Source organism: Synchiropus splendidus, chromosome 2, assembly GCF_027744825.2.
Source record: "Synchiropus splendidus isolate RoL2022-P1 chromosome 2, RoL_Sspl_1.0, whole genome shotgun sequence".
Lineage (NCBI taxonomy): Eukaryota > Metazoa > Chordata > Actinopteri > Syngnathiformes > Callionymidae > Synchiropus > Synchiropus splendidus.
This window is the reverse complement of record NC_071335.1, coordinates 19,968,723-19,989,968: the sequence shown is the minus strand read 5'-3', so window position 1 is coordinate 19,989,968 and position 21,246 is coordinate 19,968,723. Positions and strand designations below refer to the sequence as shown.

Genomic DNA, 21,246 nt, shown 5'->3' with positions numbered 1-21,246 from the left:
GCAGGACAAGAACAATGAGGGGGCAGTCAAAGTTGGTGTGAAATGTAAAATGATTTTTTTAACGGCAGAACAGTTTGACGCTGTTACAGTTACACTGGTGACAGTAAACCTGCAGTTGTTGACTAAAAGGTACATGTGGAAACATTCCACTTCACGAAAATGGATTTTAAAGTAGAAAAAAAGAGTCTTGATGCAGAAGGTACAGTTAAGTTTGTCATGAGTTTCAGCCGTACTTTTATTTTTGTAACACTGGCTTTTATTCTGAAGGTTCGAATCGCTGACAGACGCATCCATTAACGAAGTGAACTGTTGCCGATATTCCTGAAACGGGCTCGTCCGACCAGCGGAATCAGAGAAGTAAAACAGACGCTGGCCGTTTAACAAGGTACCAACAGAACCTGGTATCGATCAGAGACCCGCGCGGAGGTTAGCCGCCTGAGCTAATGCGGCTAACATGCTAAGTGGTAGCTATGTGCTAACGGCGCTAACGCAATCGGGTTTTTCAGAACCGTGTAGTTGGTCATAACGTATCGGGTTTTTTTTACGTGAAGTCTGGTTTGGAACCGCCGGAATTTCACCCGGCCCTGTGGTGGCACCTCGGAACGTTTTGTTTATAGTTCGCCTGGTGGTTTGTTATTGTGACCCACATTTGGCTGTTTTCAAACATCGCGTACGCAATAACATGTCACGACATCGGCGGGGGTCGCTTAACTGAAGGTTGAATACAGTGTTTTATTGTACAAGTAACGTGTTGTGAGAGTTAAGACTCAAGTTGTCGAGTGGTTCCCTGACACTTGAGCTACCTGTGTCCACCTGACAGCGACAGCCCGGGGTCCACCGCCATGGCGCTCATCTCTCTCGAAGACCTCGAGTCGTTGGAGGACGAGCAGCTGGACGATGACATCACCGATAGTTCAGAGCCGATGGATGCTGAGCAGACAGACCGACTGCTAGCGCACTGGCAGGCGGTCGGCAGCACGCATCAGGTGTCTGTCCCTCCAGGTGAGTGGTCCGGGTCACCCCTTGTCCCCGAGTTCAGCTCTTGCTCCGTCTTTGTCGCGGCATCGTTTGCTCTTCTTTCTTCAGAAATGACTGGACCCATCCACGAAATGACCCGAAATAGCCAGCAGAGGGAAACTGTCCCTTGTGTCCCTGTCACCTGCCATGAGAAGGTGTGTTGCGTGTGAGATGTGCAGACTGTTATCCTTGATAACATTAAAGATAAAGTAATATAGATGTACTTACAATAACTTTATTATCATTGTTTTTGTCTGTAGCAGGAAAGCCTTAAAGTGCATCAATTTACCTGAAAAAAAAAATCACAAGTGGATGTGCAATTACATTTTATTGTAGGACTGAACTGTGTGTGTGTTTACGCGTGTGGAACTGTGCGCTGCAGATGGGAGAGGTGATGTACCAGGAGCGTGTATACCCCGCGGGAAAGTGGGCCTGTGTGACGGACCAGGAGTCGCTCTATGAGCAGAGCATCTCCATGAGCTTCATGAAGTTGATGCGCTTCATCTGCAAGGAGAACTCAGCCGGTAAGACCTGGGTCCACTCAGCCACCTGTGCTCAGACCAACCTGGGGTCTCTCGACAGGCCGGCACCTCGGCATGACGGTTCCAGTCATCAGTCAGATTCACCTGATGGAGGACGGGAAGACGTTTGATAAGAAGGTTCTGACGGCGCTCTACCTGCCCTCCGAGTTCCAGAACAATCCACCACAACCATTCCACCCGGACATCACCATCGTCGAAAGGGAGCCAATCCGAGTCATCGCCAGGTCAGTGCTGCTGGTTCGCATGCCCCTCTCTGTGTCTCAGCTGCAACCAACCATTATGGTTCTGCTTCCAGGACGTTCCACGGGACCACAACCGAAGAGACAATCACAGAGCAGATCCGACAGTTATGGGAAATCCTCGGCCAGTGCGACGACGTGCATCCTGATAATTACATCGTCGCCGTGTTCGAGAATCCTGGCATTCCCCGTCGCCGGAACGAGATCTGGTTCATCAGACGGAACCAGTAGGAGGCGACCTTCCTCTGCACCTCTGGGTTCTTCTTCTTTGTTCGCTTGGTTGTTGCACCAAAGTCCGTCACGTTGCCATGGAAAACCCGCCCCGACTTTGCTCTTCAAACGTTCTGTAACCCTGCACTGCCTTTTAATCCAGAGTCCATGAATCAAAATGGTATTCCTTAAGACTTTTTGGTCACGTGATCTCGTGGTAAAATCTGTTGACTCTGTAATTTTCTGTCCAACTTTGAATGGTTTCTAATAAAGTTTGTTGTCAGATATGACAGATGCGACTGGTGTAACTGTGATTCATGGTTTTAAGTCCCCACAGTCCTCTACTTTTACATTGACTTGTGTTCCAGAGAGGAGTTCCACCTAGCTTGATCATAAGACCTGAAGGACCCAAAAAATCAGTGGCTGTCTGCTGTACAAAGTTGGTGCCCTTAGTTCACCAGTCTAATCCTCACTGGAAGAGCAGGACTGGAGGTATGATTCAAACAAGATGTTTGGTTTTATTACTTGATGTGGAGAGCTTTTGTGGACAAGGCACACCAAGGCCCAACCCACATTGTCTATCCTTGCCGCATCTTACTGGCTTCAGCAAACATATGTGCTACCTACAAGTGTGACAAAATACTCACCCAAAGAACGCTAAATATAGCATCAGGTCAGTTTTTCTTGCCAGCATGACAGGGACAAGACAGCGCCTCCATGTGAACGAGTCCACATCTGTCTCTCCTGAGCTGAACTGGCCACATTCATCTGCACTTAGTGCTTCAACGAATGAATCACAATCTTTTTCTGTTGTCGGCGCCCACTTTTCTGGCTGCGGCAGCAAGTTGAGCGAGAGACCAGTTTCCATGGTAACAAGAATCAGAAAACTTCAGAAACAGAAGATAAATAGTTGTCGTGAAGCTTTAATGGAAAAAAAAAAGAAAATAAAAACAAGCATTTTTGTAAAAATTAACTGGGGACACAGTAACAACTAAAACTTCAACAAAGGTCGTCTGGATAAAAAAAGAACGGGAAGTAAAACAGGTATCCTCAGGTGGGTCACATGATGATGTCATTAGATCAGGTCAGCGACTGTAAAAGAAACACAAGTGAAATAAATGAAATGAGTTAACAGTTATATTAGAAACACATAGTGGAAATGATCGGGAAGGTGGAAAACAAGTTCATTCATAAGCTGATGCGTCGATATGTGGTCTTTTTTATACATATCTCCTGTTTGTCATGGTCCATAATGTCTCTGATGCATAAAGGGGCCGCAGTTTTGCGGGTTTTTCTTACAACCGAACACACACATCGGTTCACCAATCAGGTGCAGCTGAAACAAGCAGCACCAGACTCACAATCACTCACAATCAACACCTGACTGCTGAAAAAGTGACAGGTTGGAACAAAAAAGTAACTAACTAAAGCCTTAATCCTAGATCTTAACCGTATTGAGCTCACCCCAAAACGTCCTTCAAAATCAGAAAATTGGTGATTCAAAATCAAAAGAAATGGCTGGTTACCGTTCATGGGCATCTCATCAATCTGGGTGGAGTAGTACTGCTCAATGTCTCGCAGGATTCTGATGTCGTCATTCTTTACAAAGTTGATGGCCACACCCTTACGTCCATAACGACCAGATCGACCGATCCTGGAGAAGAGACACACCGATCACACACCTGGCAAAAGCGCCCACCTTCATCTCGAGGGACCGCTGAGTGTCGGCAACTCAGGCGGAGAAATAATACAAATGTTAGCGCCACCAGTGGACAGACTTAAGTGACCGAGACACACGTTACTTAGGAAGAAACAGATGGAAGTGCGAGAGAAAGGAGTCCACTCTCAAGACTGTGGAAAGGAAGGAAGCATCAGAGACACACTGAGATAAACACACAAACGCTTCCAGACGCAGAGAGACACACACACAGCAAGTGCAAACAAACATTATTGGAGAGCGCAAGACACAATTTTCAGACAAACATCATTACAGAGCTGGTAGAGAGACACACTTTAAGACGTACACACATACATCTAAGACACTGTTCACACACAATAAGATAAACGGTAATGGGAATATTAAAATGGTTCCAGATTTCAGCCAAAAGCGGGAGTCACACAGATGAGTAGAAGCTTGTGTGTGTGTGTGTGTGTACCTGTGGATGTACAACTCTCTGTTGTTGGGCAGGTCGTAGTTGATGATGAGGGACACCTGTGGAACGTCCAACCCTCGAGCCCAAACATCTGTTGAGATTAAAACCCGACTGCAAAGACAGAGATGAGCGGTGTTAACGACTCGGCGTATGCATGTGTGCATGCTTGTTTTATCTCCAACTTTGTGGGGACCAATTACTGGCAAAACACTATCCTTGTGAGGACCGTATGACATTGTGGGGACATTTGGCTGGACCCCACTAGGTTAAGCCTCAATAAGTATGCAGACTTCAAAATAACCACGTCATTATAATTAGGGTTCAGTTTGGTTCAGACCCTCACCATGTCCCCACAAGGATAGAAATACAAACATGTGAAGTGCTTCACCTGGCTCCAGATCTGAACTCCTTCATGATGGACTCCCTCTCTTTCTGAGGCATGTCTCCGTGCATCGACGACACTGTGAAGTTGGCCTCCCTCATCTTCTCTGTCAGCCAGTCGACCTATGACCCAAACACATCATGTCTCTGCATGTCCTCTGAGGGTGACTCTGTGAGGGATCGAGTCTCACCTTCCTCTTGGTGTTGCAGAAGATCACAGCCTGTGTGATGGTCAGAGTATCGTAGAGGTCGCACAGAGTATCAAACTTCCACTCTTCTCTCTCCACGGCGACAAAGAACTGTTTGATTCCTTCCAGCGTCAACTCATCACTGGCAGACAAACACTCGTCAGTCTCGCGCATCACAACTTCCACACCGCTGAAGCTGCTGACTCACCGCTTGACCAGGATCCTGATGGGGTCGGTCATGAACTTGTTGGTCATCTCGAGGATCTCATGTGGCAGTGTGGCGCTGATCAGACACACCTGAGTGGCAGGTGGAAGGTACCGATACACATCATAGATCTGCTCCTTAAAACCTGAAAAAAAAATCACTGCAGTGAGCATCTCCACTGACTGATATCAGACAGTGGCTGGATAACCCCCTGACTGGGTCTCACCTTTGTTGAGCATCTCATCTGCTTCATCCAGGACCAGCATCTTGATGGCTCTGGTTCTCAGACTTCTGCGCCGGATCATATCTGAACAAATTAGCAGATGACTCAGCACGTATTCACACGCGGACACATCGACCCACTTCACACCGGAGCACCATGTCTTACCAAAAACTCGGCCTGGCGTTCCAGAAACCACATGTTGACCATAGTCCAGCTTCCTGATGTCTTCTCCCACGTTGGTTCCACCAATGCAAGCATGACACTGGACGTTCATGTAGTCACCCAGAGCCAGCAGCACCTGCATACAGGAACACATCAGAAACTTCTCATGCAACTCTTTTAAATATTTGGGGTTGGGGCTACCTTCTGAATCTGTCCAGCCAGCTCTCTGGTGGGGGCGAGGATCAGGGCCTGGGTCTCTCTCACCTGCAGACAAAAGAGAGGAAATGAGTTAGACCGGAGACAGGATGGGTGGAGCTTCTTTTGAAGAGGACTGACCTGGATGTCTAAACACTGGAGCACTGACACACAAAACGTTGCCGTCTTTCCAGTACCGGACTGAGACCTGGTGACCAACAGCAGAGGAATCAGCTTGTGTAATATACATTTATTATGTATATATATATAAAAAAAAACTTACTGCGCAATGACGTCTCTGCCTTTGATGATCTGTTTAATAGCTCTCTGCTGGATGGCGGAGGGTTTCTCAAAGCCTGTAAACAGAGAATGTCAGTTCTGAAGAACTGTGGGTTTTCAGATTCGGTAATTGCTAATACAGTTAATATACAGTGAGTAAGATGGCGCTTCTAATGCCATTGAGGAAAAAGTTGCTGTTGAATAGAGAAGATCTCTTTTCTTTTACAACATTCAGAGCATACATAGGTTTTGCTGAAGCTTAGGATCTTCAGACTCTGTTTTATTAATGTGTATATGTGGACTGAAATTATTTATTCATGTATTAAATACGTGTTCACACGGAGAGATAATTGACAATAAAACAGTAAAGTGAACACACACAAAACACCAATGCTAAAGCAACATTCAAGCGTGATATAACATTAATATTTAATTATTAAGGAATAATCCTCGATTACTCTAAAGTTGAACAGTTTTAAGAACCTTTACGAAGACTATTTTTGACTTGAATGGCCGTTTTTCCTCGTTTTTAAACATAACCCCCACAAATTAAAAAAGCATACACTGTATATGAATCACTACAACTACGGTTCAAATGAGTCAATATTTATAAGGCCTGATCCTTCTCAACTTCACCAGTGCACTCAAACCGAGCGGATAATGCATTACTTGAATCATGTTTGCCTAAAGATAAACACTCGCTGAATGCTAGTTCTCGAAAGCAAAACATTTCAGGCGACATTTTCTCGTAAACGTGTTTGGGCGAGAAGTGCGTGTTTGTTGACTAGCAACAAGCTAATGCTAACAGTAAAGGCGCTTCTTCTCAAACATCTTTTAAATCCATCAACGGCTGGTAATACATACATCAGAAATAATTATTACAACACAAATACCAGATCATTCTTGAATATACAAGCATTTCAGTTTGCTCCCGCCGCCGGCTTTCGAACCCCAGTGAAGCGGGCCTACCGTAAGCGTAGATGCCGCGAAGCAGGTCTTCTCTCAGGCCCATTGTGTCGAAGGTCGGGGTCACATCCACCTCCTCGCTGGTCTCAAACTCCACCTTGGTCATGTCTTCGTCCTTCAGCAGCCTCTTTCGGCTCTGAGTCCCGGCGGCGGCCATGGTATTATCGCTCTTCTTTTCGGTAGAACTTGCTAACAGACACTAAATGCTAACCACAGCGATGTCCGCGTGAGACTCAGCCAATGACGTCACTACCGGCGCCGTCGAGGGATGATTACGACATTGACCGCTTCGCTTTTTTTTAAATACCTTTTTTTCATTATCGATGAAATCCTGCGACAAAAGGAGTAGAAAACGATTGAATTAATAAATTAAATACTTGGAGTAGCTAATTGGATCTCACTACTAATTTGAATTTTTCGCCCAGAATAGAGTTCGCTTTGAACGCGTCGCATTTCAAAATAAAGCGCAATGATGGCAGCTACTATTCTGAATGACTAGTTCTGTTTCTTATTCCGTGGTCAGTAGAGAAGAATGAAAATGTCTGGAGCTACAACTCTCTCTTCAGTTTGCTTACCTTCATTTGGTGATCAAATCACTGAGAAGTACAAATCAAACTCAATTTAGATTTCTGTAAAACACTTCTCCCCAAACAAATTCAAAAATGAGAAATCACCAGTTGAAGAAATAAATTATATTTGCTTCTAATTTTTTTTGGCAAAATGCGTTTTTTACAGCTCAAAACAAAGCGACATGATCCACATACACTCAAACACATCAGAAAATGTTTGATATCCAAAGAAAAATATGTTAAAATGTCATCAAAGGTTTTCAATGATGGTCAAACAACTTCATGATATTCAGGAAATCCTTCTGCAGTCAGATGTCCAATTAGCCTGAACAGGAAGGCAACGTCCTCAGTTGTTATCCTCCTTCGACTGGTGGACGTCCAGACTGACGACCTGCAGTTCGGTCAAGTTGCTGCTGCCGCTGCTGCTCTGCTGGCTGATGACCATCTGAACCAGAAGCACAAACATGGAGCGTCTGCTGTGACTGAGGCAGGTATTTGAGTGAGATGAAGAACAGTGAGCAGAGCTTAATATTAAGGACACTGAGTGACACAAAGTAGAACAGCAGATGTATCGTAGTGTAGTATGAGTAGTAGAGTATATTAACAGCAGTTTGAAGTACTACTGTAAGCAGTATAAATACCGGGTGCAGCTGGACAGCAGAAACAGGAATCTGAGCTGCCACTGGAGGAAGTGACGTCAGAAATACTTGTTGGATAGACGCTGTTGCAAGAAAAACTTCTATTAATATCATACCGTCATGTAACAAGGAGATGAGTGAGAGGACGTGGCTTCACCTGGGTCATGTGACTGGCCTGTTGAGGGGAACGTGTTGAGGACTGTAAGGCCTCCGTCACCTAAAGCAGGTGTCGGAGTGGTGTACATGACGGTGTGGCCGCCGGGGTACATCATGTGACTGGACGAAGAAGAGGAGACGCTGGCTGCAAAGAGAGGAGGCGTCATGTGATCAGACGGAGGGGAAAGTGATTGATGGTCTGGTCTTACTGGAGGAGGAAGAGGAGGCGCTAGGGTTTTCAGAGCTGGTCTGACTGGTGGATGTCTGCTGACTGCTGTTCTGGACCTGGAGGGTCTGCAGTGGTTGTGAGACAGCGCCACCTGCTGGCAAGAGCTTGTATGTGAGCGATCCAGAGCACATCTGTGGACCAGATTTCTAATACCAGCGGAATGACGGTACAGCAACATCATAAACAATAGCTGGCCTGCAGGGGGCAGGATCTAGGCTGACCTGACAGTGACACTGTGGCTGGGAGGCGGAAGAGTGTGGTGGGCTGTGTGGTCGCAGAGTTCTGGACACCAGTACCCTGTAGATGGCTGATTGGGATTGTGTGGGTGCCAGGAGGCAGCTGGGTACCTGTGCTCAGCACAGAGAAAACTCCCAACCTTTAGGATCCAGAAGTGAGGATACCCACTCTGATAATGTAGCAAATATCAGCCATGACACCAGCTCACCCGACATCAGCGTGAAGCCACCAGGAAACACAACCCCAGCTGACGTCTTCAGCACGGCACCATTGGTGGAAGTCACTGTGGAGGTGGGGACGCTGCTCTGTGTCTGCAGCGTAGCCGTGGCTGAGGAAGTGGAAGAGAGTCCTGTGGGTTGTGCGCTGCCAGGTAGACCGGACAATATGAAGGCAGGTTTGTTCGATTCCTGGCAGGAAAAAAAAAAGTTATTTCAAAGTTAAAAGTTGTGTCACAAGACCCACGTTTATTTTCTTAATCATTAACTTACCTTTGAGACCTCCAGAGCTCCGTCTGTTTCCGACACCTGATAGCTCAGGTCGGTCTCCTCGAAGCCTGTGGCGCTCATCCTCTGATCAGAGGACGGGTCTGAGCGGGGCGGCGAGTCCGGAGAGTTGAGGCAGGTCTGGATCAGAGCTTTGCCATTCTCCGACGTGATCATGGGCTGAAGTTTCCTTGTGGCGAAAGTGTACACATGTCCTGTTTCGCTGGCGACCAGCAGCAACACCTGAGTACCTGTCAGGGTGGACAACTCATACGCCTGTAGGAAGCCACAACAGAGACAACTGCTCAGATGGATGTGGATCAGATGTTGTTGCCATAGGAACCAATAATATACTGACAAGTTCCTATCCACACTCCTGCTCACCTTCTTCATGATGCCAGTCTTCCTCTTGCTGAAAGTTGTGTACCGTCTCAGTTTGTTGTCAATGAACTCCATTTTAATCTTCACCCGTCCTCTGGTCTTCTTCCCAGGTTTAGCCCCGGGAACCCCGGGACTGAGCCCACTGTAACCCACGGTCAGGCTCCCAGTGTTGGGCGCTGATTGGAAGCTGGCATCCCCGTCGCTTCTTTCCCTTTTCACCCCTCTACGGTCTGCGCCGAACCCCGGCGTGTCATCGTCAGAATCGGACTCTGGGTCGGAGCCGCTGTCGATCACCTCAGAGCCGTACTCCCTCTCTTCAAATCGACCGCCGTCGTTGTCCGCAGTGGATCCGCTTGTAGTCAACGGCACACTGTTTAATCCAGTTCCGTTGCCTGTCCGCCCGTCTCCAGTTCGCGTCCCCATCCTGAGCAAGCCGACCCCCCGAGTGGAGGTGAAAAAACAGACCCAAACTGAGTTCCAGTCCGCTGAGACTCTCTGGACCGCAAGCTGCTAACGGAGCTAACTGGCTAACGGCAGCTAACACTTAGCAACAAGTACAGTCCCGAGAAGACATGGAAGTCATGCGGAACTGTTAAAAAACAACCAACAAGAGGCGCCCATATGTTTTACACACTGTTAAAGTTCAAACGATTTTTGTCGAAATTTCCAAAAGTTGCGTTTTCCTCCAGAGGGAAATGAGAACCGGCCGATAAATCCCTCCGCGGTCTGAAACGACGACCAGTGTTGGATGGTGTGCATCCGCTTGAAAACGTAACTCACGAAGCATAAACGCATGCATGTCACTTCCAGGGCTCCGTATAAGAGTACGGCTCTCCAACTTCTTTGGTGGATAGCTACACGAATTGTATGGATCTGTTTGCCTAAATATTGAGAAATAACATCTATAAAGGCAAACATTCATGAAAACGTTTCACCTTCTAGCTGAATTCAGGGATAAATAAACACATCAGTCAAACACTTTTACGCCAACTGTTTTTGATTATTTGCATTTTGCCCTGGTAATGTATTTTTTTTATGACATTCCTATGGTGGATAGTAGGATGGGTGCAAGCAAAAAGTCTGGCCACAATTCAAGATTTCGTCAACTATCAGAATGGTGCTTGGTATTAGTAAAATTATGTTGTTAAGATACTCTACATTAAATCAATTTATATGTGAGTTATAAGTTATTTTGAAATATGTTAATCTAGAATTCAAATTTCCTGACAAATCTGATGAGTAGGAACTAAAAACAAGACAGAAAAGCAGGAACATCCCTGCATTAAATGGAGGAAACATACAGCTTAAGTGGAAAAATGTATTAGTATGACGGAAGACATTCTCTTCACATATACCAATGCTGACAATGCTTTACAAGATCCAGACTGAAATTAAGTCTAAATATCTTTAAACAAACAAACAAAAAAAAGTCTCAGATTTCAGTTTATGTGTCGGTTGGACCAGGTTCTGGCTCTGACCTAGGTGCACCTCATGAGCCATCAGTCAAAGCTCAAGTGGATAAAGGGATTTTTAAAAGGTAGTGACTCTGCGGATAAGCCCGTATAATGAATGAATGCATCACAAACTCACGCACGAGCTAGTATGAAGCAGAGGGACGTCTCCAGGTAGCCAATCAGAAGTGTTGTTTTGACCCGCAACCTTTGATGAGACCTGCGTTGTGGTTGGCTGCCAGCGGAGCTGAAAGGGATCAAGGACTCTAAAATTACTCCAGATTAGCGTCAGTCTCGTCGTCGCCGTGAAGGAAGCAGCTTGTTGCTGCTCCTGCAACCCAAACACAGCTGAAGCACCTGGACCTGCCTCCCTTCCGAACATCCGGGCCCAGAAATGTCTGTCGTGCAACCCAACTGGGCTGCAGGCAGTGCCCCATGGAGGAACAACAGCTTCATCCTGGGAGGCAGTAGAGACCCTCCTCTGTCTGACCAGGGAGAGACCATCATTGGAGTTTATCTGCTGCTTCTAGGTGAGTCGCCACCTCGTGACCCTGCAAACTATCTGCAACCCTGACCTGCAACCCAACTCCTTGAGGTTGACACACAGTGCTGGTGGTTCCACATGAGTATTGTTGCTGCAAAGATCTTTCTGTGTTGTGACAAAATAATGATGTTTTCCAACTTGTTGTTGCCATAACTAACTGAATCGTATGGTATTTTGGGACTCCTCAGAGGTTCTACATCGACGTTTGAGCCGTCCCTTTACCTTCACTTGTATCAGTGTCTGAGCCCAGTTGATTGTTGGGATCCATTTGTTCTCAAAGCCGTGTAATGACTTAATTGATTATATAACTGTAGCATTAGCAGGGCCATTAACAAGCTCACAAGCTCGAATGTGCTGAGAGTGAAGACCCTCATTCTGGTAAACCAGAGTTCAGCATTTGAAAGATTTGAAAAGAAAAATAGAAACCTTCATTCTCATAAAAGGAAGTGGGAATTTTAACATGATTTCTGAATCACTCACCTCCTTTATATCTCTTATACTGTGCTTTAGTTATATCTGATATAGTTTCATTACAAGTGTGTTGTGGGCGTGTTTTCAGTGACATTGTCGTAAATATTCTGTTCCATCAAACCATCATGAAATCCATGTTTCCTGAGCACATCATACCTGAAGTAACGATCTGAAGCCATTGATCCAGACTCACCCACTGAACTACTTTTGGGGGCATTATTGCCCACACCTCCAACCCCCTGCTGACCCTATGATATCTCATAGCTTCAATCATCTTGACTGGCCTCCACAGCGACAAGATGAAATTCCCTCAAAACCCCTTAGATGAGACAATCTTGGACGTGTTTACCAACAAATTTGCTGTTTAAATAGCAACTAAACCCTGAGGGAAAGAGTCCTACGTTTGTCATGCCTGCTTCATATCTGCATCCAGGTTGGCTGTCTTGGTTCGGAAACAGCATCGTCCTCTTCGTTCTGATCCGACAGAGAGCCACGCTGCAGCCCACCGACTACCTGACCTTCAACCTTGCCGTCTCTGATGCCAGCATCTCGGTGTTCGGCTACTCCAGAGGCATCATTGAAATCTTCAATGTCTTCCAGGACAGTGGATACCTGATCTCCATCTGGACCTGCCAGGTATCTTGATACAGTCCATATCACTTTATATGACCATGTTTATCTGAGATTTATCTGACATACATGTCTCCTCCCAGGTTGATGGTTTCTTCACGCTATTGTTTGGTCTGAGCAGCATCAACACCCTGACTGTGATCAGCGTCACCCGCTACATCAAAGGATGTCACCCAAGCAAAGGTCAGAGGTTACACAGATACCCAGACCTTACCATGGCCCAAACCACAACATAATTAGACAGAGGGTCGGTCATGCTTGGATGCTTGAACCGCTCACTTCCAACCGGTTCTGTTGGATGCATCGATGGACTTGTCTGGTTCTTTACTTTAACTGAGGCCAATTCTGAGAACTTCAATAGGTAAAGACGGTGGTCGCTCGTCTCCTATTATTGTGTTCAGCTTGTTCCGTTGAAGGCGTCTGTAACGGAGATCAGATTCTTCTCAGTCCACTGTCAGTCATGTGATCCTTCTTGGACCTGGAGGCTTCACTAGACAGAAACACTGCTTCTACACAACCGCAATAAACAACACCACAATGAACTTTTGTTTTCTCTGTAGCACGTTTCATCGACAGAACCTGCATCTCCATCTGTCTGCTGTTCATCTGGACCAGCTCTGGATTCTGGTCCGGAGCTCCTCTCCTGGGCTGGGGAAGCTACACAGGCAAGAACTGCCTCACCCACTGATGACTTTGACCTGTGGTTTGATCTCTTCACAACTCTGTGCCTGCAGACCGTGGCTATGGAACCTGTGAGATCGACTGGGCGAAGGCCAACTACTCTGTCTCCTACAAGTCATACATTGTCTCCATCTTCATCTTCTGCTTCTTCCTTCCGGTGCTGGTCATGCTGTTCTGCTACACCGCCATCATAAAGACGGTGAAGAAGGGCAATGCCATGTCGTCGGAGGGCGACCTGACAGACCGCCAGAGGAAGATGGAGAGAGACGTGACCATTGTACGTAACAAGCATGGTTTTAGTGCTTGGTGACCAGCTCAGTCATCTGCAGAGGACTTTGTGTAGAGCTGCTGCTTTTCCTCTAGTCAGATGGTCCGACATCTCCCAAGGGTCAGGAAAACTTTCTTTGACTGTTTATTGGCCGTAGGGAGGCCACTTGGAAGTCCAAGTGTGTGTGTATCTGTTTCTTTTCCAGTTGCTCTGCAATAGCATCTGACAAGTAGATCATTTAAACCACATTTGTCTGTTTACTACTTGCCTCCTCCAGGTCTCCATCGTGATCTGCACGGCGTTCATCCTGGCCTGGTCTCCATACGCTGTTGTGTCCATGTGGTCCGCCTGCGGGTACCACGTCCCCAACCTAACCAGCATCTTCACCAGACTCTTTGCCAAGTCGGCCAGTTTCTACAACCCGCTCATCTACTTCGGGCTCAGCTCCAAGTTCCGCAAAGATGTGGCCATTCTGCTGCCGTGCACCTCGGATGCCAGGGACTCTGTGAAGCTCAAGCGCTTTAAGCCCAAATCCGACGCCCAGAGAAGACACAAGGCACACCGACACGAGAAGAGGTACTCCCCTGAGCGCTTGCTCAACCAGGGTCCGAGTCCTGACTCAGGCATGGGAAGTCCACCGCCTACACCGCCAGCTGTTAACCCGGAGTGTTACTACATTGATAAACCGGACCAGTGTGAGTTTGGCTCAGAATACGCTTGTGAACGGCTGTGAAGGTTTTCCTGCTGGGCTCAAAATAAAGGTCCGGTGATGTCCCAAGAGTGCAGACCTGAACAGACCCTTAGCCCTGTCTTGGCTAATTCCCGGAAGCTTAAGGTGGGACTGCCGGCTCACTTTTCCATTCTTGGTTTGTTCTTCCCGCTGACTTTTACCTGTTCTTATCTTGGGCGTTAAGATGCCTTTTTTAGTCAGAAGTCTTTGCACAGATATACCAGCTTCACGGAGCTACTTCCAACAAATCCCAAAATATTCAGCGGACTGGTCTGATCTCTCCAGAACCCACCCACCAAACACGACTCCCCCAGGTTTTCATCTCCCTGTATCTAGTCGGTTCATCACGGCCGAGGATCAAGGTCTGACTCCTCTGAACAGGAACTCAAGGAAATGATGGAATCAGAGTTGGTGCAGCTGATTCTCATCCATTAGTAAAGCCTTCTTCTCCACCACCAATCTGACAAATTGTCCCATGAGGACCAGGATTCTGGTAATGGTGAACCAGAAGTGCCCGACTAATTACCCAGAGCCTGAACACATGGAGCCCATTACTACCTGGAAATCCAAAGGACCAAGACCTAGATGAGCTCCCGGATATTCCAAGGCCAGAACCAGGACTAGGATCCGGTAAGACCAGGACCAGACTGGACTGACTGTACCTTTCAAGTCGGACGCTCTGACAAATTACATCATTCATCAAAGCTCCTTGTGTTTTCATTGTATTTTATTTTATCATTGAGTCTTTTACATGTTTTACTGTGAACGTCACATGATCAGAATGTAGAAGACAAAGGTCACGTGTCATGTATAAATACTTATTTAACTAATGATATTTATGAGATACATATTTGTTTATAATTTCAACTGTCAATAAATTTCTATTTTGAATAAACACATATATGTTTGTATCTCTCTCCTTGTGGGGACCTCTCATTGCCATAATGCTCTCCCCCTAAACATAACCATCAAAAGCAAATAGCTAACCTTAATGAGGACTCTGAGCCAAACTGAAATCCAATTATAACCCTCAAATTGAAGCTTAAACTTGTGGGGTGCTCTCCTCACAAGTCCTCACAGGTATAGCTAAACAAGGAACACACACACACCAAGAAATGTCATACACACACACACATTCACACAATCATTAAGTTAGACACAGACAAGACACACATGCCGACACACTGCAGGCTCTGACCTACTCGGTCTAGCTGTGGTTCTCAAGTAAAAGTGCAGAGAAGTATAAACAGCATAGATGATATGGAATGGCGGCAACAGTCCTGGACCCCCTTAGACGAGGGCTCTGAAGAGGAAGGAGAGCCCGGCACCGAGAGCCAGGCCCAGAGTGAGGAAGAAGGCCATGATGACTCCGGCAGACTCGGCTTCATGAGGTAGAACTTTCCTGTGGAGGAGCAGCATCAGTGATACATCACGGAACGGCGAAGGCAGGTTGGGGTCGGGGAGGTTCTGGGGGGTCTTACTTGGGTCCGAAGCACATGCAGAGGCTGGCCAGGTACCCGTTGGAGAAGGCAAACAGAACCATGAAGAGGATGAACCAGCCGTCATGGTGAAAGAAGATGGGCAGCTGGAAGCGAGGCTGAACATTGCACAGCATGAAGAGTGGCACAAAGACCACACGGGCCACAACCAGGGCTGGAACCAGCCAGCTGTCCATGCCAGGCTGGGGATAAAAAATGATGGGTCAGAACCTGGCAGCTCAGTGACAAGGGTTAATAACCTCGACGGACATGATCTCACCCAGGTGCAGAGGGCTGACAGGCTCCGCCCACCCCAGTCACTCAGGTTAAAGAACAGGAAACAGCAAACAGGAATGAAGTAAACATCTGCAAAAGAGACAGTGTCAGTGCAGTGGAAGGTTTTGGGGTGGAGGCAAGGTCAAAGGTGACTCACTCCAGGATGACTCTGCTGCGAGAGTGGACCTGGTGTCGGCTGTGATGGCGGGAAAGGTGCCGATGGTGATGGTGAAGGTGAAACACACAGAGAGAGCCACTGACCAGATCTGAGAGGACATCATTAATGATAAGACCTCATTGCATGTTGAGTTACGACTCAAACCTTTTTAAAGATGCCCATCATGGAGACGTTCTGGCTCTGTGGTTTCTGATCCATCACTGCACTGTCAAGTCCTGGAGGAGAAACAATATCAGTAATCAGTAAACTGGTCGACGAGTTAACAGGTCTGAAGTGAAGAGGTCTGACATGGATGTTACACCTGGGCTGTGAAGATTGACTGAAGTCAGCGGCTCTTCCACTGCTGACCGCTGTGGCCCGCTGTTCTGATGGAACAGATAGAAGTCCTGACACACACACACACAAGTTATATATTTAAGTTGTGGGGACATTTCATTGACTTTCATGCTATAACCAGCCTCTCCCCCTAAACCTAACCCTCCAAAACACATCCCTAACTTTAACCAGGACCTAAAAAAACTGAAACCCAGTTAGTTTGGAGTTTTCATCCTAGAATTGATGCTTAAACTTGTGGGGACTGGCAAAAGGCCCCCATGAAAGCATGAAGTCCGCACAAGGAGTGTTTCCAAGAATTGGTCCCCACTAGTGTTGCTAAAAAAGGACACCCACAGGTTTGGTTTTGTGTTCCGAGGTCATCATTGTGTTTTTCATTGTGAGCTACTTTTGTGTTTGTTTGTTGTGGTTGTATTTTTTTTCTGGGCATATAGTGCGCCATTCTCCATTCACTGTCTTAGAGAGTGAGTGTGAGTGTGCGCGTGTGGTGGCGAAACTGTATTTGCATTGTTTACTGTGCGTTTATCTGTTTTCTGTGGTTGTTTGTTGCGTACCAGTTTGGGCAGCATCAGGTAGGAGATGACTGACAGGAGGATCACCGCACAAGCGGTGAGGAAGTAACCGAATGCTGCGTCGTGGAGCTCTGAGCCGCCTGAAGAGAGGGACAAAGGATGAAAAGAGAATGAAAGAAGAGAGAGGTAAAACAGACAAAGTGGAAGAGCGGTGATACAGGCTAGAAACCAAACAATAAATGAAGAATACATTTTGCGGAGAAGGTGTTATAAGGTCATTGTTTTGTGTTTTAATTTAATTTGAAAGCGTTCAGTTCTGGATATATGTCTTCTACGGCTTACATATGGTTCGTCATTTATTCAGCATGTTAACTGGCGTCTGACTGAGTCAGGCACAAGGTTAGTACAGATATTTTGTTTTGATCTTTGTCCTTTGATGGCTCTTTTTCTATATAAGATAAGGAAGAACCATAAGAAAAATCAAGGATGGAAGGAGAAAGTATAAAAAGGAGGAATAGAGGGATAGATTTGATTAGCGGGGTGAAGAAAAGGAAGAAGCAAAATGTCAAATAAAACCAAGAGGCTGAATGAAAGAAAGGTAAGAAATAAATGAAGCTGAAAGGGAGTGAGGATTAAATGAATAGAATGGAAGAGGATCACAGTCACAGAGGAAAAGTTGAAAGGTGAAGAGGACAGAAAGTGGAGAGGAAGAGCGAAAGCAAGAATCATGACAACAGAAAGAGAAATTGATAAGAGAAATACAACTGCACAGTAGAGAACAAAAGATGAGAGAAATGAGGTGGAAGATTGACAATGGAAGGAGGAAGAGGTGAGGATAAAGAGATGTGCACAAAAGGTAGCACGGTGGGGAAGAAGAATGAAAGAGGGTGGGAGAGCAAGGAAGGAATGAAGAAAGGAAAGGAGGAAACAACAACAGAAAGGATGAAGGGGGGAACGTGAAGACAAAAATGTAAGAGGAACACAGAAAAGGAGGGAAGAAATCAGGGACAGAATCCACAGTGGTGGGATGTGGTTTGTTGATCAACAGTGAAGCGGAAGATAGCAAGGAATGAAGGAATCATTCCATCTTGCTTTGTTTACGTCAGGGATGATTCACAGTCGAGTCTCACTTGCGATGGCGCAGATCATGGCGACAGCAGCGAACGTGCCGGCGAGGCCCTGGCCGCTCATGATGGGTGTGGTGTAGGACGCGGGCAGCGCGCCGGCCATTCCAAACAGACTCCCCTGAAGGACGGCGCCGAACGCTGCAGCCAATCAATGAAGGTGATCAATACTGAGCCCGATCGATCAGCAGTAGGAGGCAGCGTGACTGACAGTTGATGATGACGATCATCACCATGGTGATGATGAAGAATGGCAGCGGCTCCAGCGGGACTTTGACCAGGGCAGCTGTGACCACGAAGACGCTCAGGATCACCAGCAGGCTGCCCAGCACTCGGACCTTCTGAGGGACCCTGCAGCAGACCTCAGGTCAGTCCGGTGTGTTCTCATGACGTCACGCGCCAGAGGGACCCACCGAGCGTGTAGGAAGGAGTTGAGGGCGGTGCAGGTGAGCAGCGGCAGCATCGAGCACAGCGTCATCACGTTATTGAACTTGGCTTCCAGAAGATTCCGAACCCCCGTCGCATCCGTGCCGTTGTCCAAGGAATTAAATTCTTGTGGCTCTTTCAGGCGACTGGTGAAGTACTGGAGAGGAAAACCACATGGTCCTGACTGCTGTGCTATCACCAATGCACCACATCAGGTACACCATAGCAACAGAAAGGTTCCACCACAGCGCCAAATCAGTTTTACCGCAGCATCCCTTCAGTTCCAGCACAGCACCTTATCAGTACCGCAGCATCACACCAGTGTTTCACCACATTAATCTCTACCGCAACATCCATTAAATCACCACACCATCCTAACTCTGATACCAAAACACACCAAGAATCTTCAGCCTCTGCACCACCTCAGCATGAACCAGTACCATGGTTCACCACAGTCCCACCACACACGTATCCCACCATCCCCAGCGTTACCATCCCAGTGATGTGCCAGTTAATTTCAAGAAGATGTAAAATAGAACTTCATCGTGACAGCATACTGCCACAGTGCAAGTACTGAGTACTGCATTAGAATTAAGGATCAGGACAAGAAAATCATAAACTTTTGGAAACATACAGTAAGTACTATGTAACTACAAATGATGTGCTGCTATGAAGTATGCTGCCAGAACAAGAACATCGTTACAATCGTATACAAAGAAGCACTACATGATAGCAGTACTAATACAACACAACCTGAGTCCGGACTCACCATTGTTGCTGTCATGAAGAAGTTCCAGGGCAACAAAGTTCCGAGCCCCAGAGTGAAGAAGATGAGCCATACAGCAGAGTACCTGAAAGAACAGATGACTTCTTCACTCATCATCATCATCATCATTATCATCGTCATCATCTATTAACAATAGGAGTGGGACTCACTTGTCCCTCGGCGGGTTCATGGTAGATTCAGACATGGAGGGTCAGACGTCGACCTGAAGAAGCGAGTAGAAATATTTGCAATTTTAAACATGACCACTAGAGGCAGTTAAAAACGCACTCGTGCTGCGCCTATAAGACTTTCGAAATTGAATTGTAAACTTTTTCTTTCCATATTCATTGTAGGTGAAAGAATTGTTGTTTGTTTGATGTGGGATTGAAATAAACTTCTACTACTACGTATGAGGTAATAAGTAATTACTGAGAAGCTAAAGGATATAGATATATTAAGAAGAGATGTGAGTTTTACTGAAATATATTATATATTTGAAATATTTCAGACACAACTCTCTCCCTCGCTCCCTCTCTCTCTCTTTCTCACACACACACATACACACACACACACACACACGAGCATGCGCACACATGCAGACACACAGTCAAAACAAACATTCATAAACAAAGGAGCATAGAGACACCAGTATCGTTGTGAGTGAATCTACTTGTTGTCTAATTGACAGATACGCTCACAGACTCACAAGCGCGATGAGCTACAGAGAAACGTGTGGTAAACAAGTACGCTAACACACACACACTCACACACTGAACCTTTAGTGAGCAGAGGCAGCGGCCGTCCGGATGTTCCTCAGATGTGTCTCTCTAGATGTTCTTGGTCATGAGCTCCTTCTCTCTTCCTGCTGCTTCTGTTGAATCATCAGAATCTGTTCCCTGTCAGTGCGCTGACCTCTGACCTACTGATATCTGTGCAGACTTTGTTCCTGTTTAAATGACAACACTGATAACACATACAGCAGCCACACGACTTCATCTCCACTAGTTGCCCAATCAATGTAGCAGTCATTGATACAATCACTGCCCATCAATCACCCGGGACAGGCTCCGCCCACAGTCCATGCACATGCAGGGCCTCAAGCAAGACGACAAAGCACCTTCTGCCCTGCTGTTCTACGCACCACAGCATCGGTAGTCTGCTTTCCTGTTTAAGTTATTCGTCATATACACGTATGTAAAGATAAAATATTGAAATGTGTTGGTCCTCGTAGAAATAATTAAGAGCAAGCGATAATCAATTTGTTTATTTTTCAGCATCACGGTCTTTTAATGTTGACAATTGATGAAGCATTAATGCTTTTCGGATATTTTAAAGTAACACTGAATTGTAAATGTCACCATCTGCTGGACAAATTATAGATTACTGGCGATCTTCAGCGGATTATACGTATCCGAGACGCTGTTAGAGCGTTACTGTATGACGACTATTCTCCGAAATGGCGACATCATGTGGGCGCCTGTGCGCATTACAAGGGGGTGATTTTACTGTCGAGGGGAGGTTCAGGGAGATCAATGGCTGGAGAAACCAGGCCTTCATAGATGCGCAAACAAGACATGGAGGCTCAGATGTGGAAAATGGGTTCTGCGGAGTCACCCAGGTCGCATTCATGTAAATAATGTTGAACGCAGAAGAAGAAAAAGGAAGGTTCTCATGAACCCAGGTCCATCCTCTGATCTCTGTTTCCAGGACCCTGCACAATGTTCTCAATTCTCCTATGACTCTTGGGTTCATGAAGCCATGGACCCTCAACAACATGGAAAGAATATCATCCCTCATGTCAAGTCAGCATCTACAATATAAAGTGGACCTGTACTTTATATGCCTTAAAATGCAGGTCCGGAGGCCCGAGTTGTCTTTTTGGCTCTGGAACATTGACGAGGCCTTGGGCTGCCAGGACCTCAGGAA

The 21,246-nt window shown here is 46.4% G+C and overlaps 5 protein-coding genes across 8 annotated transcripts; 2 read left to right on the top strand and 3 right to left on the bottom strand.

Annotated features, from left to right (window-relative positions):
• The first annotated feature begins 261 nt into the window (after positions 1-261).
• soul4 (heme-binding protein soul4) lies at positions 262-2,300 on the top strand. Its single transcript, XM_053857777.1, has 6 exons — positions 262-385; positions 821-1,002; positions 1,087-1,172; positions 1,400-1,541; positions 1,600-1,783; positions 1,855-2,300. The coding sequence occupies exons 2-6, from the start codon at positions 843-845 to the stop codon at positions 2,027-2,029; spliced, it is 747 nt and encodes a 248-aa protein (XP_053713752.1). The 5' UTR covers positions 262-385; positions 821-842; the 3' UTR covers positions 2,030-2,300.
• A 611-nt stretch (positions 2,301-2,911) lies between these two features.
• eif4a3 (eukaryotic translation initiation factor 4A3) lies at positions 2,912-7,017 on the bottom strand. The gene is made up of 12 exons (XM_053857761.1): positions 6,764-7,017; positions 5,799-5,871; positions 5,657-5,723; positions 5,522-5,584; positions 5,324-5,456; positions 5,162-5,242; positions 4,939-5,080; positions 4,734-4,872; positions 4,550-4,665; positions 4,165-4,272; positions 3,535-3,662; positions 2,912-3,100 (listed from the first exon to the last, which is right to left on the bottom strand). The coding sequence occupies exons 1-12, from the start codon at positions 6,915-6,917 to the stop codon at positions 3,084-3,086; spliced, it is 1,221 nt and encodes a 406-aa protein (XP_053713736.1). The 5' UTR covers positions 6,918-7,017; the 3' UTR covers positions 2,912-3,083.
• A 451-nt stretch (positions 7,018-7,468) lies between these two features.
• Positions 7,469-10,190, bottom strand: LOC128754820 (serum response factor-like). 2 transcript variants are annotated; one of them, XM_053857752.1, is made up of 8 exons: positions 9,456-10,190; positions 9,078-9,347; positions 8,798-8,996; positions 8,574-8,699; positions 8,333-8,446; positions 8,125-8,268; positions 7,971-8,050; positions 7,469-7,774 (listed from the first exon to the last, which is right to left on the bottom strand). In XM_053857752.1, the coding sequence occupies exons 1-8, from the start codon at positions 9,873-9,875 to the stop codon at positions 7,676-7,678; spliced, it is 1,452 nt and encodes a 483-aa protein (XP_053713727.1). In that variant the 5' UTR covers positions 9,876-10,190; the 3' UTR covers positions 7,469-7,675. The 2 variants fall into 2 exon arrangements, with proteins under 2 accessions (XP_053713727.1, XP_053713728.1); XM_053857753.1 differs by having other exon boundaries at positions 8,333-8,443.
• A 1,011-nt stretch (positions 10,191-11,201) lies between these two features.
• LOC128754824 (opsin-5-like) lies at positions 11,202-15,118 on the top strand. Its single transcript, XM_053857760.1, has 6 exons — positions 11,202-11,433; positions 12,352-12,554; positions 12,632-12,731; positions 13,109-13,213; positions 13,283-13,506; positions 13,775-15,118. Exons 1-6 carry the CDS (start codon positions 11,298-11,300, stop codon positions 14,228-14,230), a joined length of 1,224 nt encoding a protein of 407 aa, XP_053713735.1. The 5' UTR covers positions 11,202-11,297; the 3' UTR covers positions 14,231-15,118.
• Positions 14,949-20,635, bottom strand: LOC128754823 (equilibrative nucleoside transporter 1-like). 3 transcript variants are annotated; one of them, XM_053857758.1, is made up of 13 exons: positions 20,097-20,635; positions 19,491-19,543; positions 19,324-19,421; positions 18,542-18,711; positions 18,340-18,479; positions 18,135-18,269; positions 17,047-17,144; positions 16,461-16,545; positions 16,304-16,374; positions 16,139-16,247; positions 15,986-16,071; positions 15,709-15,908; positions 14,949-15,629 (listed from the first exon to the last, which is right to left on the bottom strand). In XM_053857758.1, the coding sequence occupies exons 3-13, from the start codon at positions 19,336-19,338 to the stop codon at positions 15,518-15,520; spliced, it is 1,221 nt and encodes a 406-aa protein (XP_053713733.1). In that variant the 5' UTR covers positions 19,339-19,421; positions 19,491-19,543; positions 20,097-20,635; the 3' UTR covers positions 14,949-15,517. The 3 variants fall into 3 exon arrangements, with proteins under 3 accessions (XP_053713733.1, XP_053713732.1, XP_053713731.1); XM_053857757.1 differs by having other exon boundaries at positions 19,324-19,405; positions 20,088-20,634; XM_053857756.1 differs by having other exon boundaries at positions 19,324-19,405; positions 20,097-20,633.
• Positions 20,636-21,246: the final 611 nt, after the last annotated feature.

Bases quoted from the DNA above. Each gene is read 5' to 3' on its own strand.
- soul4 (XM_053857777.1), top strand. From the start codon at position 843: ATGGCGCTCATCTCTCTCGAAGACCTCGAGTCGTTGGAGGACGAGCAG. The intron at 1,003-1,086 runs GTGAGTGGTCCG...TTCTTTCTTCAG, and splicing joins TCAGGTGTCTGTCCCTCCAG to AAATGACTGGACCCATCCAC. The intron at 1,784-1,854 runs GTCAGTGCTGCT...TTCTGCTTCCAG, and splicing joins CCAATCCGAGTCATCGCCAG to GACGTTCCACGGGACCACAA.
- eif4a3 (XM_053857761.1), bottom strand. From the start codon at position 6,917: ATGGCCGCCGCCGGGACTCAGAGCCGAAAGAGGCTGCTGAAGGACGAA. The intron at 5,585-5,656 runs GTCAGTCCTCTT...TTTTGTCTGCAG, and splicing joins TCCAGTGTTTAGACATCCAG to GTGAGAGAGACCCAGGCCCT. The intron at 3,663-4,164 runs GTACACACACAC...TCTCTTCTCCAG, and splicing joins AGAGAGTTGTACATCCACAG to GATCGGTCGATCTGGTCGTT.
- LOC128754820 (XM_053857752.1), bottom strand. From the start codon at position 9,875: ATGGGGACGCGAACTGGAGACGGGCGGACAGGCAACGGAACTGGATTA. The intron at 8,997-9,077 runs GTAAGTTAATGA...TTTTCCTGCCAG, and splicing joins GAGCTCTGGAGGTCTCAAAG to GAATCGAACAAACCTGCCTT. The intron at 8,447-8,573 runs GTCAGCCTAGAT...AGCTCTTGCCAG, and splicing joins AGCCACAGTGTCACTGTCAG to CAGGTGGCGCTGTCTCACAA.
- LOC128754824 (XM_053857760.1), top strand. From the start codon at position 11,298: ATGTCTGTCGTGCAACCCAACTGGGCTGCAGGCAGTGCCCCATGGAGG. The intron at 11,434-12,351 runs GTGAGTCGCCAC...ATCTGCATCCAG, and splicing joins AGTTTATCTGCTGCTTCTAG to GTTGGCTGTCTTGGTTCGGA. The intron at 13,214-13,282 runs GCAAGAACTGCC...CTGTGCCTGCAG, and splicing joins GGGCTGGGGAAGCTACACAG to ACCGTGGCTATGGAACCTGT.
- LOC128754823 (XM_053857757.1), bottom strand. From the start codon at position 19,525: ATGTCTGAATCTACCATGAACCCGCCGAGGGACAA. The intron at 18,480-18,541 runs GTGGGTCCCTCT...GGTCTGCTGCAG, and splicing joins AACTCCTTCCTACACGCTCG to GGTCCCTCAGAAGGTCCGAG. The intron at 18,270-18,339 runs GTCAGTCACGCT...GATTGGCTGCAG, and splicing joins GATGATCGTCATCATCAACT to CGTTCGGCGCCGTCCTTCAG.